The sequence below is a fragment of the Gossypium arboreum genome, chromosome 10 (assembly GCF_025698485.1).
Source record: "Gossypium arboreum isolate Shixiya-1 chromosome 10, ASM2569848v2, whole genome shotgun sequence".
Taxonomy (NCBI): domain Eukaryota; kingdom Viridiplantae; phylum Streptophyta; class Magnoliopsida; order Malvales; family Malvaceae; genus Gossypium; species Gossypium arboreum.
This window is the reverse complement of record NC_069079.1, coordinates 3472879-3496140: the sequence shown is the minus strand read 5'-3', so window position 1 is coordinate 3496140 and position 23262 is coordinate 3472879. Positions and strand designations below refer to the sequence as shown.

At 35.0% G+C, this 23262-nt stretch overlaps 3 protein-coding genes across 12 annotated transcripts; 1 reads left to right on the top strand and 2 right to left on the bottom strand.

The window, feature by feature from the left end:
* Positions 1 to 1011: 1011 nt before the first annotated feature.
* Positions 1012 to 7663, bottom strand: LOC108489090 (GBF-interacting protein 1-like). Its single transcript, XM_017793367.2, has 10 exons — positions 7083 to 7663; positions 6634 to 6677; positions 6206 to 6323; positions 5957 to 6083; positions 4832 to 5475; positions 4030 to 4306; positions 3672 to 3951; positions 3238 to 3402; positions 1898 to 2356; positions 1012 to 1640 (listed from the first exon to the last, which is right to left on the bottom strand). The coding sequence occupies exons 1-10, from the start codon at positions 7282 to 7284 to the stop codon at positions 1347 to 1349; spliced, it is 2610 nt and encodes an 869-aa protein (XP_017648856.1). The 5' UTR covers positions 7285 to 7663; the 3' UTR covers positions 1012 to 1346.
* A 2080-nt stretch (positions 7664 to 9743) lies between these two features.
* Positions 9744 to 16390, bottom strand: LOC108489382 (uncharacterized). 9 transcript variants are annotated; one of them, XR_008272256.1, is made up of 9 exons: positions 16159 to 16380; positions 15209 to 15437; positions 14701 to 14840; positions 14456 to 14555; positions 13590 to 14123; positions 12828 to 13165; positions 10199 to 12353; positions 10062 to 10115; positions 9744 to 9947 (listed from the first exon to the last, which is right to left on the bottom strand). XR_008272256.1 is itself a non-coding variant. In XM_053020165.1 (9 exons), the coding sequence occupies exons 2-8, from the start codon at positions 15375 to 15377 to the stop codon at positions 10099 to 10101; spliced, it is 1428 nt and encodes a 475-aa protein (XP_052876125.1). In that variant the 5' UTR covers positions 15378 to 15437; positions 16159 to 16387; the 3' UTR covers positions 9744 to 9947; positions 10062 to 10098. The 9 variants fall into 9 exon arrangements, 6 of the variants coding, with proteins under 6 accessions (XP_052876125.1, XP_017649394.1, XP_052876123.1 ...); XM_053020165.1 differs by having other exon boundaries at positions 12209 to 12353; positions 14701 to 14825; positions 16159 to 16387; XM_017793905.2 differs by having other exon boundaries at positions 12209 to 12353; positions 16159 to 16362.
* A 2278-nt stretch (positions 16391 to 18668) lies between these two features.
* LOC108489130 (phytochrome E) lies at positions 18669 to 23244 on the top strand. 2 transcript variants are annotated; one of them, XM_017793430.2, is made up of 4 exons: positions 18669 to 21061; positions 21282 to 22089; positions 22237 to 22527; positions 22641 to 23244. In XM_017793430.2, exons 1-4 carry the CDS (start codon positions 19012 to 19014, stop codon positions 22870 to 22872), a joined length of 3381 nt encoding a protein of 1126 aa, XP_017648919.1. In that variant the 5' UTR covers positions 18669 to 19011; the 3' UTR covers positions 22873 to 23244. The 2 variants fall into 2 exon arrangements, with proteins under 2 accessions (XP_017648919.1, XP_017648918.1); XM_017793429.2 differs by having other exon boundaries at positions 22234 to 22527.
* The last annotated feature ends 18 nt before the right edge of the window (positions 23245 to 23262 follow it).

Genomic DNA, 23262 nt, shown 5'->3' with positions numbered 1-23262 from the left:
CAACTACACTCTTTGAGAAGCAGAGACAGGGTCGGGGTTTTGGTTTTTTCACTATGCTCAAATTCCATATTTAATTTATGTAATGGATCTTTTATTATTGGTTAGGTCAAATAGTTAGCTACTTGATCAAAGCAAGTAGTCACTAAAGCAGAAATATTAAAATTTAAATTTGAGAATAGTTAGAGGTTTTGATCACAATTAGACCTAGAAAAAGTTAGTTTGAACTTTGAATTGAAATTTTGAGTGAAGTGGGTGACAACTTTGCTGAAACATCTCACACCTGTCTATTAATTGCGCCACAAATGGATACTGCTTAACTACTCCAACTCACTTAAAATATTTATGAACTCAAAATAGTACAGGGCATGAAAAATTAAAAAAGAAACAACATTGCATTTGATTCCAAATAAACGACCAAAGTGATCATTTTTGTAGCAATTAAAAAAATATTAATTTTATGACATAAATTTAATTCAATAATGTGACATTAATAGTTAAATCTCCTTCCATTCACTTGCAAGTAAAAATCGCTGAGTGTGAACACTTGTTTGAATTAAAACCCTAGATATTACCATCTTAATTATAATCAGTAAAGATGACCCTCTAATGAAAGCACAAACAGCAAATTTTCAAAACATCCCAAAATATAACAATAAACAATAGCATAGGGTACGAAAGCCTTAGGTGTGAACTCAAAACTATGCTATGGGTAGGTTTTAATCAAGCAAAGCCTCTATTTTATCAAAGAAATTAAAGGCCACTCCATGGAATTCTTCTATCTGGTATGTGAATTGTTTAAATTGATTAATTTGTGTATATATACAGTGTCGTACGAAACAAAATTATTGCAACAATAATAGCTAATGGGAGTTATGGATCCCAACAGCCATGATATGTAGCAGTGTAGCATAAAGATAACAGGCTAAAATGGTAGTATTAATTAATTATAAATGATTAAAGCAAATACCTCATGCTAAAGTACAGTAAGAGTAAGAAACATGAGATGAGATATGAAATCTGAAAAAGGAGACAATTTTTTTACTATAAGAGAAATAGAGGGGCAAAGAAGGAAACAATCAAGGAAGAAAAAGTGAAAAGGGTAAAGTAAGTCCACTATCCCAAATTAGCACACTGTGTTCCTAAGTTAACATAACAGAACAGAACAGAACAATAAATTAAAAGTAGAATACAACCTCATGGCACAGGGCAGTAGCCAGCCAAAGTCTCTTCAGACCCCATCATTGTTGATGATCTGCACGTATAGTTATTCTCAGTCGCTAGAAGGCCCTTTGATTGGCCACTTTCAAACTCACTATAAGACCCTGAAAAACCAGGAGGAGACGAGATTAGTAATTGTTTTGCCATAACTGCTGGGTCTGCTTTGATGGTGGCTGGCCTTGAGACCCACTCAGGGACCCATCCCTAGGGTTTTGCTGCTGAGGGTCCAGCGATACTCCCGTTTGCGAATGGTAGAAATTTGGGTATCCAAGTGACCCAAAATGCTGTGAAGGTGGTTGCTGCCCTTGTCGAAACCCACCAGCCTGCTGGTTCTGCCCCTGGAAGCTGTAATATGTGCTTGCAGGAACAGCAGACATCGTTCGTGAGCCGGGGCCATGAATCCACATGCCTGAATTCTCATTCTAAACACAAAAACATAGAAAAGAAAGGGCACGCTTCAGATTCAAAGAAGCAGAAAAGAATGCGAACTCATGTATAACTGTAGAACTACATGAAATCATGGACCTTTGAGAGTAAAGGAAGAAAATGGAAGGACAATTTTTTCATCAGTACTTTCAATAAGAATGAATGTAAATTATTCATGCACCATAAATCCATAATAATGAATGTATACAATTAAATCTAAATGAGATTTCTCAATGCTCTGTACAGCAATTACCTGCTGGAGTGACATTAAATGATTGTTGTCCTTGTACTGAGAACTAAGAACATCCTCGTAGCCAATAGTTGTCCCCGCAGGTGCAGTAGGTGGATTCAGAGGAAGTCCTCCAGGGATGTTGGTAGAGCTCCCAAACCCATAGCCAGATGGAATTGCAGCAGATTGAGGCAAGCTACTTACAGAAACACTATTCTTGTATTGGGGGAGCATTGCTGCCAGGGACTGAGGATAGTTATTATTACCAGTAAATGTTTGCTGGAAAGCTGATGGCATATAGGTGTAACTCTGAGGTAAGAAAGGATAACTAATCATGTTGGCAAAGTGTCCCAATGGAAGTGTAGGTTGGGAAAAAGGGTGCATGGCTAGATGTTGCGGAAGTGCAGGTCCTGTAGCAACACTCGCACCAGGCAGTGACTGCTCTGTGGGCTGCGCTGCAGAAATACTAGTTGCTCTTAGAGCCTGCACACGTACAACAAGTTAATCAAGAAAGGAACAATTAAGTCCAACCAATTACAAAATGTTTTTAGTTAGGTAGGTGTCCAAATTGGCCTTTCACATTTTACCATCCCCCACCCCTAACTCTTGTTTTTGGGTGTTTTTGCTCCTCCTTTTACTCCAACACAAGCATTAAAAAAAAAAAAAAAAGAGAAACAAACCAAATCTACTAGTGAACTCTCTCCAAGGATCATGAAAGATGTTCCACAAGCCATTTTACCACCCCCCACCCCTAACTCTTGTTTTTGGGTGTTTTTGCTCCTCCTTTTACTCCAACACAAGCATTAAAAAAAAAAAAAGAGAAACAAACCAAATCTACTAGTGAACTCTCTCCAAGGATCATGAAAGATGTTCCACAAGAAATATTATTGTTCTTGCTTTGACTCATTCCCCAAAAAGTGGATCCCGCAATAATAATAAATGCATATCAGGTAGAGACAGACGCATAATTCGGGACAACAAAGTGATGGACAGAAGTAGTCAAAGGTCACTGTTCCATATCAAGAAACAAGAGCTTGAGGACATTTCCATGTCACCATAGAACATGAGTTTTCACAACCAAAAATCTATCTAGTCAAACATATAAACATGACAGAAGACACACAATGACACTAAACAACATAAAGTTCCAGCTAAAATGACGCATAGCTCCAATATCAGACAAGATGAAGTTTCATCTTCAGAAGAATCTTGAAATAAGACCACCATAAGTGTTAGCAAGAAAAAAAAAGGAACAATATTTTTTTCCCTTCTTGGCCACTTGAACCATTAAAAACAGTCCCAACAATTAGAACTGCAAAAAGTGTAAAAGCACCAAGAAATCAATAATATAAAGCAAAGGGTACCTCTGGCATAGAAATGGTTGGACCACTAATGGAAGAGGTGGCATTGCTGTATCTTGTTGGCATTGACTGAGTCACAGGAAAGGGTGAATATGGAAGATCTGGCTCCCTTGCAGTCTGAACAGTTGATGTCAACAAAGTGCTCGGCAACGAGTTTGTATATGCTTGCTGTAAGAAAAACCATTATGTTGAGAAGAGACAGACATTCAAGAAAACTAACAATGTATTCCAAAAATATAGTAGGTTTAATCCATAATTTCAAGCAGCACAACAGGAGTTTTCTTGAAATCGAGTAAACAAGATGCCGCTATCAAGTATCAACCAGAACATTATACATTAAAGAAAATTTCTAATCCAACTCTATGACATATGGTTGAATCATCAGCTTGGAATGATAGAGTTTATGCATTAAAAACAAATTTGTAAAGTTGCATTACCATTACACTTGAGAAAGGATTGAGATTTTGCATTTGAGAGCTTGTCTGCATATGGGCGAAAGAAGGATTTAATTGTTCAGAGTTTTCATAGTTATAACCAGACGCAGATGGAGGAAATGAATATTGGCTCCCTTGGGCAGCTTCAGAAACATCCTGTTTCAAAACCTCAGGTTGAGAATCTTCAGGAACCTCATAGTTTGCAGTGCTAACATTACTTCTATTTATTATATTTCCTTCCGTGTCACTTCTGAGATGTTCATCACCATAGTACTCAGGATTCCTGAAAGCAAAAGTTTTTACACAATTGTAACAAACAGATAAGTGAAGCAAGGCACTAAGCATTTTAAGAAGGTCATACCTATTATCTGAGTGCCCAATAGATGATGCATCTGCTACTTCAGGAACATCATCCAAATTATTCTTTGTGGTCATTGATGCAAATTGTCCAGAAAAGCCAGAACCAATTCCAGGTCCAAAACTACCAAAACTCAAATGCGAACAGTCCGGGGTGTGGACTTGTAGATGATTTGGAATTATTACAGAAGGATTATCCTCTTCAGTTGGGGGCTCCCTATCATCATTATGCAAATTAAGTTGCTGCAAATCCACAGCTACTGATGAAGAACCATCTTCAGCTGAAAAAGAACAAAAGAAAGGACATAAAATGTGTTAAGTTCAAAAGACATTCATAGCAGATAAAAATGAGCAAAGGATACATTAAAAGATTAAAAATTCCATACCAACGTATGAACTAAACCTACTCAGATAGATTCATAGTGCATCAATAATTTGGAACTAAACCATCCCCCCCCCCCCCCCCGGGTTCTCAATTGTTTTCCTACACTCCAATTTTATTCTGTTCGGCCTCACATATCCACATAATATAAAGGGGAAGAAAATGATAATAAAAAAATCAGAAGCTGCTGGCAACATAGGATATTGTCATTGGGAGAGGGAGAACATAAGCAATACAGTAACCCTAAAACATACATATCCATATTGCATGAAGATCAGAAATGGGTTGTCAAAGAAATTGCATTCAGTGTATACAAGCCTTCATCAGTATGTATCCTTCATACTGAGTGAAACATTCATCAAAGCAGTATACTACCTTCATCAGAAAACGCACAAAATTGAGTGATTTAAAGCACTACACTAACCTTCTTCGTTCTCAAAGGCAGGTCTTTGAGGCTGATAGGAATTCAAGTCCTTATATAAGTCGTTATCATAAAGAGATGAACCTCTGGAGTTATCCTCTTGTATATTTCTACTTGAAATAGAAGGGGACCTAACATGGTTATTATTGACAGTTTCAAGAGGACCATCATCCACAGCCTGAGCTTCCTCCAACTGGGATTTCAAATGTTGATTACTTTTACCCAAGGGCAAGTTAGATGCATTAGCATAAAGTCCAGATTCTGCAGGGGCCTCTAAGACAGAGGTCACACTAGCAGCAGATGGATTCTCAATGGGGGGCCATTCATCTCTTGGAGAAACCTGCTGATTTTTGGTGCCATCAGGCTCGTAAGAAATATCTGCCACCTTGGAAGCCTGGTCCTGTAAGTTGGACTGTAATGCTGCTGGAGGAGGAACCACATGATGCCGATTATTAGTGCTTTGCTGAGATGGGTTTGGCACCACAGAAGTCTTGTTTTGTGGCCTGCCCATCTTCACAATATCAGCCATTGATACTTGACCTGGAACCCCCAACCAAGCAGATTGGTATCCAGTAGGCTGTGATGAAGAAGAAACCCCATCACCTAAACCTACTGTGGAAATTTTATGTTCTGAAACTGCAACTTCACTGCAAAACCAGCAAAACTCACATGAGAAGAAAGTGGCCAACACAAGAAAACCATATGTTGCAAGGTTTATGGAACAGAGATTTAAATACCATCCAAAGATAGGGAAAAAGAAAACCAAATTCAGCCAACTAAAAGTTTGAAAAGAAGTTGCTGACAAATGTTTGAGTGCCTCAGGTCCAAACTCCAGTTAACATGGTTTGGCAAGCATTTGGAACAATTAGGGTCCCATCTGTCCTTGCCAAACTAGCCACCTTTGATAATAATCATTTCAAATGCTTACCCAGGGAGGCTTAATGGTGGAAGTAACTAATTCCGTGAAAGAATGATTTGATACAAATAGATATCATTTAAGCAAGACAAAGAATCCAATGACATGCACGAAAAAGAAAGGTCATTAGAACTCAGAACTTATAGCAGCTTTCTGTTCCTCAGTGGAGTAAACATAAAGGAACTATAACTTCTGAGACTAACAGGTATTACCTGTGGGATTGAGGTCCACGATTCATGTTATTTCCTCGCATACAAGATGCAGAAGATGAAAACCCTGCAACAGGATGACCTCCATTTTCTCTCTTTTGTGCAGGTTTACCATGTGAAGGGCCAGACTCTAACCAGAAAAAAGAGTACTCAATTGGTAAGGAATCATCTAAAAGAGTTCCAAAGCAATTTTTTAACGGAGTGCAAGCAACACTTCTCCAAAGTGGCATTAGAGCATGTTCACAGTCATACCATTTGAACTGTAATGGGATGAACCACCACGCCCAGCATATCGGTCTGAACCACTCCTACCACCACGACTCCCAAAGTTATTGGCACCACGAGACCTCGCTTCAACTGAGTCCTTGCTCTAGAACAAAAAGGGGAGGAAAAAAAATCAAAAGAGATAATAAGATCCAACAAATCCATCACAAATGGTTAGAATATATTTTTAAGAAGCTTTCAAAGAGAAAGCACATGCGGTCAAAAGTGAATCAGATTAAACACTCATTCGTAATCCCGAAAGCAAGTGAGAGTCTCACATGATGCATGATCTATATGACCGACAAGTAAGACCTATATTGCTCGAACGGTGTAACAGCAACACTAAGAAGAAATAAATATGGGATGGTTATGAACGCAAAGTCAATCCATTTAGCGTAATTTCCACTGGCACACACCTCTTTTTTCTTGTCTCGTTTGCTCTTCACCTCGTGAAAAGGATCTACACATATCGCAAATAAGATATCAGCAACGAAATACAGTAAGCATTAGAAACCCAAAACTTGAGCTGCCCCATTGTTATGAAAAAAATAAACATATTTTCGAGAATTACAAAAGCGATGTTCTTATTAAGATGAAGGCTTAATAAATTATTAGCAAATGCTAATATATTATAAAAAATGTTATTGCTGGAAATACACTCTAAACTAAAGCTCTCAGAGCAAACCAAGAAACCTAGCAATTAAGCAGATTATATCCTTAGTAAAGCACCGAAACCCAACAGTTAACCTTTCGCATAACCGAAAAAATTAAATATTTCTATAACGAAAAAAAAAAACCCAGCAAGGGTAAAAGGAGCACTAAAAGAAATTTAAAAAAGGAATAAAGAAAAAAAGGGCGGGGGAACCTTGAGAGAGGAGGCGATTGACAGCCTCGTTAGGGTCCATATTACAGTCTTTAAGCATAGCATAGATCTCAGGTTCAGGGCAGTTAACAATCTCCTTCAAGCTCTGGACCATCTTGCGAGAGCCAGGCGGAATACCTGAAAGTCCACTATTATTACCCTTCCCTATCCCATTATTTCCACCTCCGCCTCCTTTCCCGCTCATCCTCACTCTCTCTCACCGGGATAACCCCCCCTCTTCTCTTCTCTTCTCTTCTCTTTTATCTCTCTCTGTGTGTGTCAGATCTGAGAAGGAAACGACGTCGTTCACAGTTTTAGGTTTTTTCCTTTTGTCGTCTTCTCTATCTCTCTCACAGCAACGAAGGAGCAGGCGGAGCAGCTTAAAAGAGGCAAAAAAAAATTGAAAAGAGAGATTATATCCTTTTTGAAACGATGCTTATAAAAGAAAAACAAAGGCTTCTTTTCAGCGAAAACCCTCTGCTGCTTGTGGCCGCGTGTGTGTGTATGTGTGTGTGTGTGTGTTTCTCTCCTTTATGTGATTTTTTTTTTTCCTATAATGAAAAAATAAAATAAATTTTGTGTTTGTTTTAAAGACTTTATGTTTTTGTTTTATATTTATTATTTAGTATTAAAAGGTATTAATTATCCCTTAAAAATATTCTTGATTAATTATAATTATTTAGGTTGGCAAAGTTGAGATTCTAGAATTATAAATTCTCAAACTCATATGATTTAATTAATTAATTTAAGCTTAATTAATTTTTATTTCAATATTTTTAACAATTAATTTAAACTAAAGCAACCATATTTTTTTTGTATTGTACATCTGATAGAATTGCTATTAATCATAATTTTTTTATTTTATATTTTTATAAAAATTGATAAAATCTCACATAAGGTTTAAATTTGTTTAATTCAAAATTTCATTTAATTTTATATGAAAATTTTAATAAATATATTTCTTATTATATCATAAATATACCATAATTTAATTTTCGTGACATATTAATAAATAAATATTTTAAATAAAAACCTATTCAACAAAATTTAAACTTTATGTATGAAATTAAAAAGAAAACCATTTAAGCAATAAAACAATAACTAAATTTAAAAATAACAATAACAGTAATTAATCTATAATACTTTAATAAAGTTAGTAAAGTCGACGCATTAAAAACTCTAATCGTCTAAATTTAAGTCTCATCGTACTAAATATTATTTATGATTTTTCTTTAATTATTTCGAATTTAAGTTCTATTGTATATGAATTTTCTTAAAATATATTATAATTGATTAATAGTAGATTTATAGTTAAAAGTAAACTCATACAAAACAAAACTCTTTTAATTAACAACAAATATTTTATTATTTCTAAACATAAATAAAAACATTATTGATATTATAGAATAAAAAAATAGTACTGATTAATGTATCGATTAAAAAAAAAAAGTGTCAGTGGAGGGAACGCGCTAGGAAAGCGAGTCCAGTGATATTCCGTTGGTAAGAAAATGATTAAACGATTTGTGCTTATCCAGTACATGATATATTAAATTTCAAACTCACTGGCCCACCGCGGGGCGCGTGTCATCGCATGGGCTGACTCTATTAGATGACCTAACCGACCGCTCTTTGCTCACTTACAAAGTTAATGGGCTGAGAGCCCCATCATTTCCAATTAATCGCTCTTTGTTTGTAGCCCGTCGGATCCGGGACTTACGGGATTTTGACATTTACCTCCTTCATTAAACCTAGCAAGTACGTTTTCATAAAAGAAATTAAACCCCTTCTAAGAGATGAGTCAAAACTAAATTCCAATATTCATAGCCTAATCTAACTTATTTTTCAAATTTTTATTTTATATTATATTCATTTATATCATTTGAAATTTAAATATATTATAATAGTAATAAAAAATATGTTAAGTTTGTATATATTTAGATTTTTGATAAAAATGTATTAATTACTAAATATTAAATAAAAATTATTTTTAATTAAAAATAAAATTTAAATTACAAATGAACTTGATAAAATTTGAGACTTAAACCACGGATTTTGCCATATAATTGGTGCTAATAGGTTATATAGGCACGATGCAGTCTATAAACACCTTTAATTTAAAATAGATTTTATATTTAAACTATTATTTAGGCTTCGATCTAAAAATTTACTAAATAAACAAAAATCATATATTTGACAAAAATTCCTAAAACATTATCAAAAATAGAAACATAATGACAAAAACAACCAAACTATGAAACAGTTTGAACTTCCTTGATTTAGACAAACTATTGTATAACTAAGTCTTTTCAGTTTTGATAATATCCAATCCATCCAGTGAAGGTAAAGTACCCAAGGAGAATCCCGTTTGGACCAAACATGGTTAAGAATATAGATGTAAGAAAAACCATCCCAGACTTGGCTAGTGCATTAATAGATTTATTCATAGAAAAGTTCATACTTTCTCATCTCCAAACAGAACTTTTACCACTGTTTCAATGCATCTTTTATCCTTTTTGCTGTCATCGCTTCTTCAATGTTTATGTACTCGAAATTTGGTTCATTCATCAGTAATAATTGGATTTCATGTAGATTAAACAAATGAAGACACCTCAATCAATGCAATAACCTAGTGGTACCGTTGAAGAAATTACAAATACAGTAATATCAAATGGAATTTGGGTCCATAACAAAATTCAATTAGAAAGTTGTGTGGAAGTTTTTTTACAGGGATCAAAGCATACCAAATAACTGTGCCAACCTATGAAGCAGAATTAAATTGGAGGAACAAAACATGACACAGTATAAACGAAATATTATCTTTTATCATCTCAAATTTACAATCATCACTCAATTTTGTTCTTATCGTCACTTCGAAAATCCAAAAGGAAAAAGGAAAAAGGAAAAAAGATGTCAGCATGGTGAGTAGCTATATTAAGAAAATTCATAAGAGAAGTTAAAAAGTAGCAACAGAATTCTGCATACCTATTAGCTGCCATTTGCAGATAAATCTTATATAGATTTAGTTCATCAAACGACCTGCAGGTCAGGGATGCAAAGTGGTAAAACTGTAAAGATGATCAAAGGATTCAACAGATGTTATGACAAACAGTGTAGCTAACTTGTATAAGCCCCACACCCATCATATTTTTTCTCTTGGATTCTCCAATTTTGCACAAGGCTAAATGGTTTTCATTCCCAAATCTTCCTATAATCCAAGCAAAGCTGAAGGGAGGTAGCTCCTGTTGAACAAGATCTTGTGCCGTAAAACCACATATTATCTCATTGTCGCCAGCTCTATATCTGTTCCTATCTTACATCTTTGTATCTAGATTCTTGTACACAACTCGGTTTGACCTCTAATTTATGGCACAGGTCCAAGTGTTGCAAATGAGCAAATCACCTAATCGGATACTATATATCTACTAATCCTCTCAAATCTCAAGTATCACAAAATCTAAATCTTCCTAGAAACAAAATAATTTACTCAAGGCTTGGCAGTAGATACTTTGATAATGAATGAAGTTCCGAATACTTGATCTAGGCCTGCCTATGAGTTAGACGAGGATATCTGACAGGGAAAAACAAAGCCCTAATCGGAAGTAACCAACTTTCTCAGAGCAAGGAAACATTTTTAACAGCTTATATGATGCATTATCACTACGCCTCCTCTCCAACAGGAAGGAGTCACTATTACTATCGTCTTTCCATAACTCTATTTCAAGCATAGCAGTCTTAGCAGTGTCAAGCTCCTAATCTCATCTTCCAATTCTCAAAGCATATAAGTATGCCCAAGCAGCTGACATATTATACTCGTTTAACCATATGAGAAGACAGCTCTTGGTCCACCAAATAGAACAGGAAACACTTCTGTTCATGAACTAATGCACATAAATGATAAATCAAAGCAGATGATTCAACTTTCTGTTCAACACTCAAGATGTCAGCCTCAAATATTTATTTTTTCCTTTCTAAATACTTGATTTTCTCAGGGTCTTGTGTTAATAAGCTAAACCAGAAGCGTTTTAACTCATTGGGCACTCAACTTTTATAAAGCACAACCAGAGCCATTAAGGGCTACTAAATTACTTTAATCCTTCATCACCTCTTAACCTTAATCCCTAATGTTTAATCTCCTGTTTGCATATCATATCTTTATTGATTTCATACAAAGAATAACATCAACTAAAACATACAACTAATTTCAACTTCCTACCATCCTATAAAGGTTCCTCGGTAGAAAATAATAGTAGGATCTTATTTTTGTCGGTATAACCTTTTACTTCAGACAAATTCAATTACGATTGCCTTAAATACCTATAGGCTTACAATGTCTCTCGACATATTTAAAGTTTTTGAGTCAACATAGTTGTTCTTCCACAATATGGTTCACATGTGGATTGCCTCAAATACCTAAATGCTCACAATGTTTCTTGAATTGCCTTAAATACCTATATGCTCACCAGTTTTCTTGACATACTTAGAGGTTTTCAGTCAACTAACGTAAGTATAATTAGGAAAAGTTAAAGACTATGGAACTTAAAGAAATAATTATCCAAAATTTCAAGCTATGACCTTACAGGGTCTCAAGTCTACTATGTTTTTGACCAGAAAAAATGTAGTGATTGCAGCATCAACAAACATTGGGAAAAAGAAGGGGCTACTAAGAAGGAAGGATTGTTGTTTCTAGAAGATTCCTTTCAATGAATTTATATGAAAAGATGGAAAAGAGAAATTTTAAACACGAGATAATTAACTAAGCAGCAGAAAAAGAAAGCAAACAGGAATCTGCAAGATTATATTTCACAAATAATTCATATACAATCTTATATGATTGAAACCTGAACTGTACAATAAAATAAACAGAGACATTTTCTACCATTACCTTTGATAAACAAAAATTAGATAAGAGAACTCCTCAGGGCGTCAAATAAGGGGAGAAAGAAAAGGAAACAAGCAACAAAAGGCAGACATGACAAGAAGACAAATGATAGCTTATTTTGTGGTTAATTTTAAAGAGAAAATGAGAATTGGGTATCTAATTAGAAGCTAAATTTTAAAAGCAAATAGAAAGACAAGGAACTATATTGAAAGCTAGCTAGAGAAATAAAGGTGCTCTTATTCCTTGTTACCAAATTTCTTGGCAATGACAGGGCGGACATCATCAATGTCAACCAGAGTCTCTAAGAAGGGAAGTAATGAAATTAGTGCACAATCGGATGGATCATCAAACCAACTCTTAATAGGAATCCCATTATTCACTTGTAACCTGTAAACCTGAAACGAGCAAAGAAGATTCTTAAGAGACAATGCATTTTGATTTCGCTACTACACAAATAGCCTTTACCCAATTTAAGTGATATTAAGGGCAGCAAAAGGTCCCACAACTTCCTTAGACTGTTAATATAGGTTTTGGATAATGTGCTTGTTATTGTTGCTAGCGAAAAGATTCTCAAATGAACAGTATACATCATTTCTAACTGTAAGAAGAAATGCCTCAAAATCTGAATCATTTTAATGACAAAGATATGCAGTCACTAAGTGACCATTCGCCAGTTGACATCAACATAACCTTAGCCTCAGCAAAATTAAATCTCACAAACACATTACGCATAATCTAAAAGAAATGAACGCTTTAAAAAGAAAACTTTGACTGCCAGGATGACAATTATAAGACTTGACTGAATCTAAAGGCAAGAATGATTAAGTTCATCAGAAGCAAACGTTAAGAGAAGTAGGCAGGTAAAATACCTGTGGTGAATTATCAATTATAGCAACTTTTGCAAGATCAACACCTAATACTGTTAAATCTTTAGTGTAACTTCCATCTGAAAAAATGCAAGATTCACGATAAACCCGCCGAGATATGAGCTTTCTATCCGGGTCCAGTATGTCCAATAGTTGTTCTGCATAAATGCTTTGACTTGCAGTGAAGATAACAACTTCAAACATTTCTGCAACTTTCTCCAAAAATTTATGGAGGTGAGGCCTCTGCTTTACAAACACAGTGTGCTCTTTCATGTTGAAAAAGACTGTAAAGGTGAAGTCAGCATCATCACAAGGTTCAAGTGTAGAGTGGACAAGAGTTTCTGCATGTATCAAAGCAAAGGAGATTAAACATTATACTAATATTTGTTATTAAATTTTTTAAGTCCCCAAGTTAAAAAGATGAAAAAGAAGCAAAACTCAAATAATTCATGTATGGTGACTATGACATGCACAAAAAGTATGCCAGAAAACAGTGGTTTACCCTCGACTGATTTCTAGAATTGGGAAAATAAATTCCCAAAAGGTTCTGCCAGAAAACAGCGGTTTACTCCAAGAGGCCTTATGGCTTTACATAAGAAGTGAAAGTGTGAAACAGCATGTTCAAACTCCATTTAAGAAAGCACAAAATTAGACATTTGAAAGAAATGTACAGGCAGCAGTACCGGGAAGTGCTAAATGAATAATTGATTATTCCCAAAAACAAAAAACGCATGGTAGATAGCATACAAACCATGTATGTCTTACCATCCAAATCAAGCACAAGAGTTATGGGATTCCTTCTCCGAGCTTCCATGGCAGTTGCAGCAGGCCGGAAACTTGAAACTACATCAGATAGTTCTGGTAAACTTTTTATAAACGATTGTGGGTCAAAGTCATCTGCTTTATCAGAGTCAGAGTTAACATCAGAGTCCTCTGCGCATGATCTCATCTGACCAATTGCTAGGTGTATACCAGTATTATCTTGAGCCATCACGGCTTCCTCATGCAAGTTAACATAATTTATTTCATTGGTTTTGACAGTGTCCTCGAGGAAAGGTAATATCATGTATTGCTCAGCCACGTCAAACAACATGCTTGGCTCAGAACACTTGAAATCAGGAAATGCATCGATTCCAGAGATGTTATCATCAACAGCATTTCCATCAAAAGGTATGCTTGCAATTATCATGTCAGATATAAAGAAATCTGATATGTTACATGTCTGACTGCCAAATGAGCTTTTGTTATCATCACTATCATCAGTGCCTAGTGCTGACACTTCAGGGCCGTCACTATTCCCTATCACAATTGAAAAAGAGATAACTGCATCAAATAACTATCTTAACCGAACATCGCAACTTCCACAACATGAAAAGGTACCAACAACTCAGTCATTTGGAATCCCACAACCTCCATCCAACATGTGAAAGACTAGCATTAGAAAGACAATCATATAAGAAAAACATAAAAACACTAAGGTGCCAGCCTTGGGTAAGAAGGCAAGGCAGTTTATCAAATACACAAAACTTCTAAACAACAAAGTTCATATAAGTATATAGCCTGATGAAGTGGAGAATGGGAAATGAATTCATGCACTATAAAGTATTTTATCAGCTCAAACAAAAAATCACCTGCATTATTGTTAATATTAGGTTGATTGTTTATTTGGATTGACTCCAGAAAAGGAGAGAATATTGTCTCTAAGTTTGAGGCACAGCCGTGGGCAGTTTCCTGCAAATTAATAAACCATCATTAAAGCGAATGCAAAGTAAGTTGGAAGCCAGTCACCTCCGCCATATCTTCAAAATGCAGAGCAAAAAAGGAAGTTAACAGCTAAATTCACAAAGTAAGGTCCTAAAAGAAACAAAAAACTTGCCATTCTCCCCACTGTTGTAGAATCGACAAAAACTGAGAGCTGTTTTTGAAGCTCAGAATTTTCTTCATCCAAAATTAGTTGCTGAACATCAGCCCCATCAGTTTCAAAACCTTGAGGGGCCACGTCTACATTCGATGAATCTATCAACAGTCAGCAAGCACATTAAAAGCCAAAATATCAAACATAATTTATCTTCCTTTTTTAAAGGAAAGGACAAGTTAAAGAAAGCCTATCATGCATGCATGCATATAAGTAAACAAATGAATTGAGTGAAGAACCAATAGATTCTTATGCTAGGAAGCACCACGTAGAGAATGAACTAATAGGGTTAAAGGCAGGGAATACATGCAAAGGCATACATACAAGAAAGTATATTCTAATTTCCTATTATCTAGTTGATGTGTGCACTTAATAAACTAGATAATAACACTTCAATGCATATATATAACAGTAACAATTAACATAGAGTATTAGACAAATATCAATCTTGTTCAAAGTAGCTTATTACCATCATGAGAGTTTTGAATGCATGAACTGAATTCAGCTCCTTGTTGGGAAACTCTGACATGACAGCATGGTCTTTTACAAATCACGCTAGACTTCTGACACACACGGAGACCATTTTTTTCTCTTAAAGAACCCGTGCTTGACTTGGCCTTCATTCTTAGAGATGGCATTTGATCTGCAAATGTTATATATTCCACAATCTCGATTCCGGAACATCAGTGGGAACCCCTCTATACAAACAAAACCAGTGTTACATGAATCATCAAGGTAAGAAGAAAAGATATTAAAACAAATAATTTTCAAGCAAAACAATTGTGAACAGTAACATATTTATAGCACAAAAAAGGGGGTTTAGAAATCAAAGTCCATGACCTTTTTTTCCAAGACTAAAACTACTAGAGAATATTAAGCTAATGAACTCGGTATAACAATGAATATTATAATTTTTAAACCTAGATCTTGATCTCTGTTAGATAAATATAGGGTTCATTGTGGTCTAGCTTGAGAAACAATCTTTCATACAAATAAATTTAAAAAGAAAAATAGCAACATAGCAAAACTATTCATTGAGAGATAAGAAAATAAGTACCCTTATCAAACAAAAAACAAAATCTTCAAGTAAAACCCACCAAAATTGAAGTCAACCCAAGTCTTCTAATTCCCATAAAAGCACAATAAATCTCATCAAAATAGCTTAATTAAACAGCAAAACATTTAAAAAAAACCCCAAAATGATCAAAACCCTTTTCATATTAAACCCTAACAAAAAAAAAAGACCCAGCTGAAATGACAGTTATACAGTTTAAACTATCATTTGAACAGTCATAAATTAAAAAAGAACCATAACTAAAGATCAAAAAAACAGTACAATAAAACAACAAAAAATCAGCTGAAAGAAAATTTATTTTAAAAAAATTGAATTTTTTTTCTAGAGCATGAGAATAGAATTACCTGTTTAGAAACTAAAAGGGAAAAAAAAAAGGTTTTTCTTTTTTTCTTTTTTCTGTCTTTGAAAGACTTATGTTTCTTGTTTTCTCTCTCTTTAACTTCCACGAACGGTCAAGACAAAGGTGAGAAGGGCCAAATGTCGGCTTCCATTGGATGATTTGGACGGCTGTGATGAAATCCTTAAAGCAACTTGGACCCTTAGGATTCTGGGGCGTGGGATTAGGACCAGCTCAGCCTGACGCGTTGACACGTGCAGTTTCATGGAAAGAGAGGGAAACTTTTGACGGGAAATTTGTGGAGGGAACGGTGTTTGATGTTTTCCCTAGTCGCATTTTGTGATACGTGTTGTGCACGTTTCTTTCTGTGCAATTTAATTGGCAATTTTTTTGGTGAATGTACCTCACAAGTCCCTCTATTATAGGGATCTGATCAAATTAATCTCTATACAATTAAATCGATTAATTTAGTCCCTGTATTATTAAAAAGAATCAAATAAAGTCAAATTTTAATATATTTAACTTTTCTATTTAGAAAAATCAGTTACGATTTAACATAGTTAACATTTTTAAAGTTTCTATAGTTTTATAAATGAAATATTTTATTTGGAATTGGACAACAATTGAAAAATAAAAATTTTCAATATATTTTTTAACAGTAAATGTTAAATCTATTACAATTTTATCTTATTTTCTTTTTTAATAGTATAGGGATTAAATTGATCGGTTTAATAATAGAATAACTAATTTGATCCAATCCTTATAACACAAGAACCTCCCCAATATTTTAATCCAATTTTTTAAAATGATACCGTTGATTAAACCAATCAAATTATTGATTTTTGAATTGACTGGTCTAATCAATTAAATTGGCTTAATTAAATACTTGTTCAAAATAAAGAAAATCGATTCAACTAATTTTAACCCAGTTCCAAACGGTTTGTTGTCAACTGTCTAACCCCTCTCTCGACCTAGATGTTGATATGACCTGATCAAGTTTAAACAACATTGTTAAATTGGGTTCATACCCTTAAGCTATGTCCCAAAATTTAAATTCTAATTTCAAAATATTTTAATTTAACTTTTGAAGATTAATATTGTATAAATTAAATTTTTATCGACATAACCATCAATTTTAAATATTAAAAGTCAATTAGATCTAGCATTAAATATATTTAAATACAAGATTAAATTATAAATATATTTTATAATTTAATCCATATATTCTAAATATGCTAATAGCTCAAGTTAGAAAAAATTTAATTAATACTATATTAATATTTTAAAATTAAGGGATGAAGTTAGAAATAAAAAATAATCTAAAGGCATAAAAGTAAAACTAACCTTCCTTAAAAATATTTTTATAGTCTATTTTCAATCCATAAATAAGAAAATAATACGTTTCAACGCACTTAAATTTACATTCTCTTATATCGATAATAATACCCATATCAATAAAACTAAATCTCAATCCACACCCTTCTTAATTAACTTGTGTTTCTTCAAAAATTGTTTGCTAACATTAGTTGTTCCAATACATTTAACAAAACAAGGGACTTGTAAAGAAAGGGGGGTAGTTTTGGTATTTTACAGCATAAAAAAACTCGTGGCTCACATTTAATATATAAATATTATTTTTATATAAAAATTGCCTTTTTTGAGGTTGTCCATTGACTCTATCACCAAACCATTTGGTGTCTTATCCACTCTTATCATATTTTTTGTCAAAATTTTTGTCGGCATTTATTTATAAAGTCTTTGCTTTTTATATTTTCATCATATAAAATTTGAAGTCTAATTTAATTAGCAAATAAACTTAATTATTTTTTTAAATTCAAACATTTTTAATTTTTTATACATTTATAATTCATGCTGTAGACCATTTTCTTTGTCATATTTACTAAAGCAGTCCTTACAAATTTCTACTTATATCCAATTTATGAGGCTATTATGTGATTAGGGATCACAATAAAATTTAATATTATAAAGGTATATATTTATAATAGATTCATTAACAGAATTTATGTATATATAAAATTTCAGTATACATATAACATTAATATATACATATATTTGTATATATAATTTTAATATATATATTAATATAAAGGTTAGTATTTGAGACACTGATACTATTTATTTTATAAATAATTTTAAAATTTTATCATATATTTTTAAAATATTTTATTATATTTTTATAAAATATTTGTCAATTTTACATTATTTATTGAATTTAAAAATTTTACTGTATAAGATATTATTCTATTATATAAAAGATAAAATAATAATTTTAAAATAAAATAAAATAGAGTAAAACAAACATATAAGGGTTTAGTTTGTCCTGCATCTATTTATAAAAATTTTGTTCATTTAGAACGAATGGATTTAAAATTTGAAAAATAAGTTTAAAACTATTGTGATGTGATTTAAGAATATGATTATTGAGTTTTAGTGAAAATAAAGGAAAACAAAAAGTGCTCCTTATTCCAAAACAAAGGACAATGAGATAAAAGAAAGGGTCTTTATTAATTGACAAAAGTTGACGTGAATTGAGAGTGATAGTGTACTGGTACTGTAATAACAGCAAAGATGTGTCTAAGACATGTTTAAACAAGATAAACCTTGATTAAGGTAATGAAAAGAACAAGTACTAACAGCTCAGTTATTCATGTTTTAAAGGCGAGAGATTAAAAAAAAGGGGGAGAAAAGAGTGTGAAAGGGTTATTAATCAATCATCCAACAAAAAAACACAGTGAGTGTGGCAAAAGCAAAGGCATGGTGACGATAAAGTTTCAGCTACTTCTTACACAACGGCCATGCTTTTGTTTGTGCTAAATAATCTCACAGATTCCTACAATAAATGGAAGTTGAGAGTGGAGAAAGAGGAAAACAACCCAAAAGAGAAAGACCCGTTGCTGCTTTGTCATCATCAGCTGCGAGTAATATGAAATCTATGGATAAAGGGAAACTCATTGCTCAATACAATGCGGATGCTGGGCTTATGGCTGAGTTTGAGCAGTCTGGTGTGTCGGGTAAGTCCTTTAACTATTCAAAATCGGTTCTTTATGCTCCACATAGTGTGCCTGAAGAACAAATAACTGCTTATCTGTCGAGAATCCAAAGGGGTGGTTTGGTTCAACCTTTTGGTTGTATGATTGCTGTTGAAGAACCCAGTTTTAGGATCATTGGTTATAGTGAGAATTGTTTTGGGTTGTTGGGTTTGGATTTGGATAGTGAGGATGAGATTAAAGGGGTGAAGGGCTTGATTGGGATTGATGTGAAAAGCCTTTTCACGCCTGCATCAGGTGCTTCTTTGGCAAAAGCTGCCGCATCTAGAGAGATTTCATTGTTAAACCCGATTTGGGTTTATTCAAGGAGCACTCAAAAGCCATTTTATGCTATTTTGCATAGAATTGATGTGGGGATTGTGATTGATTTAGAGCCTGCTCGGTTAGGTGATCCGGCATTGTCGCTTGCTGGTGCTGTGCACTCACAGAAACTCGCTGTTCGGGCGATTGCTAGGTTGCAGTCGCTTCCTGGTGGTGATATCGGAGTATTGTGTGATACTGTTGTGGAGGATGTTCAGAAACTTACTGGCTATGACAGGGTTATGGTGTATAAGTTCCATGATGATGGTCATGGTGAAGTTGTGTCAGAAATCAGGAGGTCTGATTTAGAGCCTTATTTGGGTTTGCATTACCCTGCTACAGATATCCCTCAAGCTGCTCGTTTCTTGTTCAAGCAGAATCGCGTTAGGATGATCTGTGACTGCCATGCAAATCCTGTTAAGGTCATTCAAAGTGATGAGCTGAAACAGCATCTCTGCTTGGTCAATTCAACCCTTAGGTCACCCCATGGTTGTCACACACAGTACATGGCAAATATGGGCTCGATTGCCTCGTTAGTGATGGCAGTCGTTATAAATGGTAATGATTCAACAAAGCTTTGGGGACTGGTTGTCTGTCATCATACTTCGCCGCGCTATGTGCCATTCCCCCTTCGTTATGCCTGTGAATTTCTCATGCAGGCATTTGGACTGCAGCTATACATGGAACTTCAATTAGCATCACAATTAATTGAGAAGAAGATTCTAAGGACTCAAACCTTACTTTGTGATATGCTTCTCCGTGATGCCCCGTTGGGTATTGTGACACAATCCCCTAATATCATGGACCTTGTAAAGTGTGATGGGGCTGCACTTCACTACAGAGGGAAATGTTGGTTGCTGGGTGTTACTCCAACTGAGTCGCAGGTAAAAGATATAACTCAGTGGCTGCTCACCACTCATGAGGATTCTACTGGACTGAGCACCGATAGTTTGGCTGATGCTGGCTATCCTGGTGCTGCTTTACTGGGTGATGCAGTTTGCGGTATGGCTACTGCCCGAATCACTTCAAAGGATTTCTTGTTCTGGTTCAGGTCTCATACTGCAAAGGAAGTGAAATGGGGAGGAGCCAAGCATCACCCGGAGGACAAGGATGATAGTGGAAGAATGCATCCGAGATCATCCTTTAATGCTTTTCTTGAAGTGGTGAAAAGTAGAAGTTTGCCTTGGGAGATTCCAGAAATTAATGCTATTCACTCTATACAGCTAATAATGAGAGATTCATTTCGAGACATGGAAGAGAGTGGCTCCAAGGAGTTAGCTTGTGGCCAGCAAAATGATACTGAGACGGAGGGAATCAATGAAATCAGCTCAGTGGCATATGAAATGGTTAGATTGATTGAGACTGGAACAGCTCCAGTCTTTGGAGTTGATACAGCCGGTATCATAAATGGTTGGAATGCAAAAGTTGCAGAATTGACAGGTTTACAAGCCGATCATGCAATCGGGAAATCCCTAGCTGATGAAGTTGTTCACGAAGATTCTCAAGAAGTGTACAAAAATCTCATAGGAAGAGCTTTGCAAGGTAATCTCATCCTTGTTCAATGGTCGAGGACATTCAATACGAAATGAATTTTTTTGTTTTTGATTCAAAATTATAGTTCCGCACTTGTTTTTTCATTCATATTTGATTCAATACAGAGTTTGTGCATTTGGTATCCTTGCTATTTCAAACATATATTTAAACACAGTTATTTACATTTTTCAAATGATATGGTAACTCATGTTTACCTAGTAATATCCAGGTGAGGAAGACAAGAATGTTGAGTTAAAACTCAGAAATTTCGAGCCTCATCGGAAAAATGCAGTAGTTTATATCGTGGTCAATGCCTGCACAAGCAGGGATTACGCAAATGATATCATTGGTGTATGCTTTGTGGGTCAAGATATCACATCTGAGAAAGTCGTGCTGGATAAGTTCATCCGTTTGCAAGGAGATTATAGGGCTATCATACAAAGTCTTAGCCCTTTGATCCCTCCGATATTTGCTTCTGATGAGAATACTTGCTGTTCTGAATGGAATGCAGCCATGGAAAAACTGACTGGCTACAGCAGAAATGAGGTCATAGGTAAAATACTAGCTGGAGAAATCTTTGGAGGTTTATGTCAGCTCAAAGGCCAGGACTCAATGACTCGATTTATGATCATGTTGTATCAAGGAATTAGTGGTCGGGATGCTGAGAAGTTTCCCTTCAGCTTTTTCGATAGAAAAGGGAAATTTGTGGAGGTTTACATAGTGGCAAACAGGCGGACTGCTGCTGATGGGAACATAATTGGTTGCTTCTGCTTCTTACAGGTTATTGTGCCTGCCATGCAGCAAGCTAGTGAAGAACACAAGCAAGAAGACAAAGAGTTGTTTACGAAACTTAAGCACTTAGTTTACATGCGACAAGAGATGAAAAATCCTTTGAATGGTATTAGATTTACCCACAAACTTTTAGAAACTACAGCCATTTCTGAAAATCAGAAGCAATTCCTTGAGACTAGTGATGCTTGTGAAAGACAGATCTCGGCAATAATTGAGGATATTGACTTTCGAAGCGATGATGAAGGGTAAGTCCCGATTCAGTTCCATTATCTGCATAATATGACCCTTGTGGTCTCAACATTACTTCAGTTTGTTCGTTTTGCTCATCATATGCAGCCATCATGGTTTGATATGTATCACAATACGTACTAATGTCTAAATCATTTCAGCAGCATGGAGCTGAGCATGGAAGAATTTGTTCTAGGGAACGTTCTCGATGCTGTCGTCAGTCAAGTCATGATTTTGCTTAAAGAAAGGAACTTACAACTCTTTCATGAAACTCCGAAGGAAATCAAGGCACTATCTTTATACGGTGATCGAATTAGGCTCCAGCTAGTCCTATCGGATTTCTTGCTTAACATGGTGCATCATGCTCCTTCTCCAGATGGATGGGTAGAAATCAAGATTTCACGTGGTCTAAAGCTACTACGAGATGGTAACGAGTTTCTCCGATTACAATTCAGGTAACTGCAATTATGTCACTGTTTGCCTTAGTTTTTGCTATGCTATGTTCCACGGTTTGTCCCATCAGAAGGTACTCTCGAGTAACAGTGTTGCTTTTTCCATGTCCCTGTAGGATGACTCACCCAGGTAAAGGCCTTCCTTCCACTCTTATTCAAGAAATGCTCGAGAGTGGAAATAGTTGGACAACGCAGGAAGGACTAGGGCTAAACATGTCGCGGAAGCTTCTAAACAGGATGAATGGACATGTTCAGTATGTCAGGGAACATAACAAATGTTACTTCCTCATTGATCTGGAAATCAAAACGAAAGGAAGACAAAAAGCATCACTAGTAGAACAACACTAATAATCTCTTCAAAGAAACCCTCTCTGCTCTAAGCATGCATCAATGGGGTCACATAGATTTTGATCTTGCACCCAAAGCCAACAATTTCATGAGGTGAAGCCTGTTTGTCCATCAATGCTGGTATGAGAATTGAGAATAATCGTGTGAGTACATACATACATATTCTATATCCATATATATTATATATGTATATATACATTTCTTTGTTTCAGCATAAAGCGAAATGAAGAGAAGATGCTGGGGTTTGCTAGCTGAAAATAACAAGTTGAAATGTAAGAAACCCCGTGATATTTGTGTAATAATGGTGACAATGTAGAAGTGAGCCTGCTCATATCAGAATAATTAACTTCAAATATTTGCTCTCTCCATAAATCATGGATCCATCCCTAT

Excerpts from the sequence above, each read along its gene's own strand:
- LOC108489090 (XM_017793367.2), bottom strand. The coding sequence starts at position 7,284 with ATGAGCGGGAAAGGAGGCGGAGGTGGAAATAATGGGATAGGGAAGGGT. Across the intron at positions 6,324-6,633 it reads AACGAGACAAGAAAAAAGAG|AGCAAGGACTCAGTTGAAGC; the intron begins GTGTGTGCCAGT and ends TTTTTGTTCTAG. Across the intron at positions 3,403-3,671 it reads ATCCTTTCTCAAGTGTAATG|CAAGCATATACAAACTCGTT; the intron begins GTAATGCAACTT and ends TTTTTCTTACAG.
- LOC108489130 (XM_017793429.2), top strand. The coding sequence starts at position 19,012 with ATGGAAGTTGAGAGTGGAGAAAGAGGAAAACAACCCAAAAGAGAAAGA. Across the intron at positions 21,062-21,281 it reads CATAGGAAGAGCTTTGCAAG|GTGAGGAAGACAAGAATGTT; the intron begins GTAATCTCATCC and ends AGTAATATCCAG. Across the intron at positions 22,528-22,640 it reads TTTCTCCGATTACAATTCAG|GATGACTCACCCAGGTAAAG; the intron begins GTAACTGCAATT and ends ATGTCCCTGTAG.
- LOC108489382 (XM_053020162.1), bottom strand. The coding sequence starts at position 15,377 with ATGCCATCTCTAAGAATGAAGGCCAAGTCAAGCACGGGTTCTTTAAGA. Across the intron at positions 13,166-13,589 it reads TCTTGTGCTTGATTTGGATG|AAACTCTTGTCCACTCTACA; the intron begins GTAAGACATACA and ends TGATACATGCAG. Across the intron at positions 12,354-12,827 it reads TAATTGATAATTCACCACAG|GTTTACAGGTTACAAGTGAA; the intron begins GTATTTTACCTG and ends TGCTCGTTTCAG.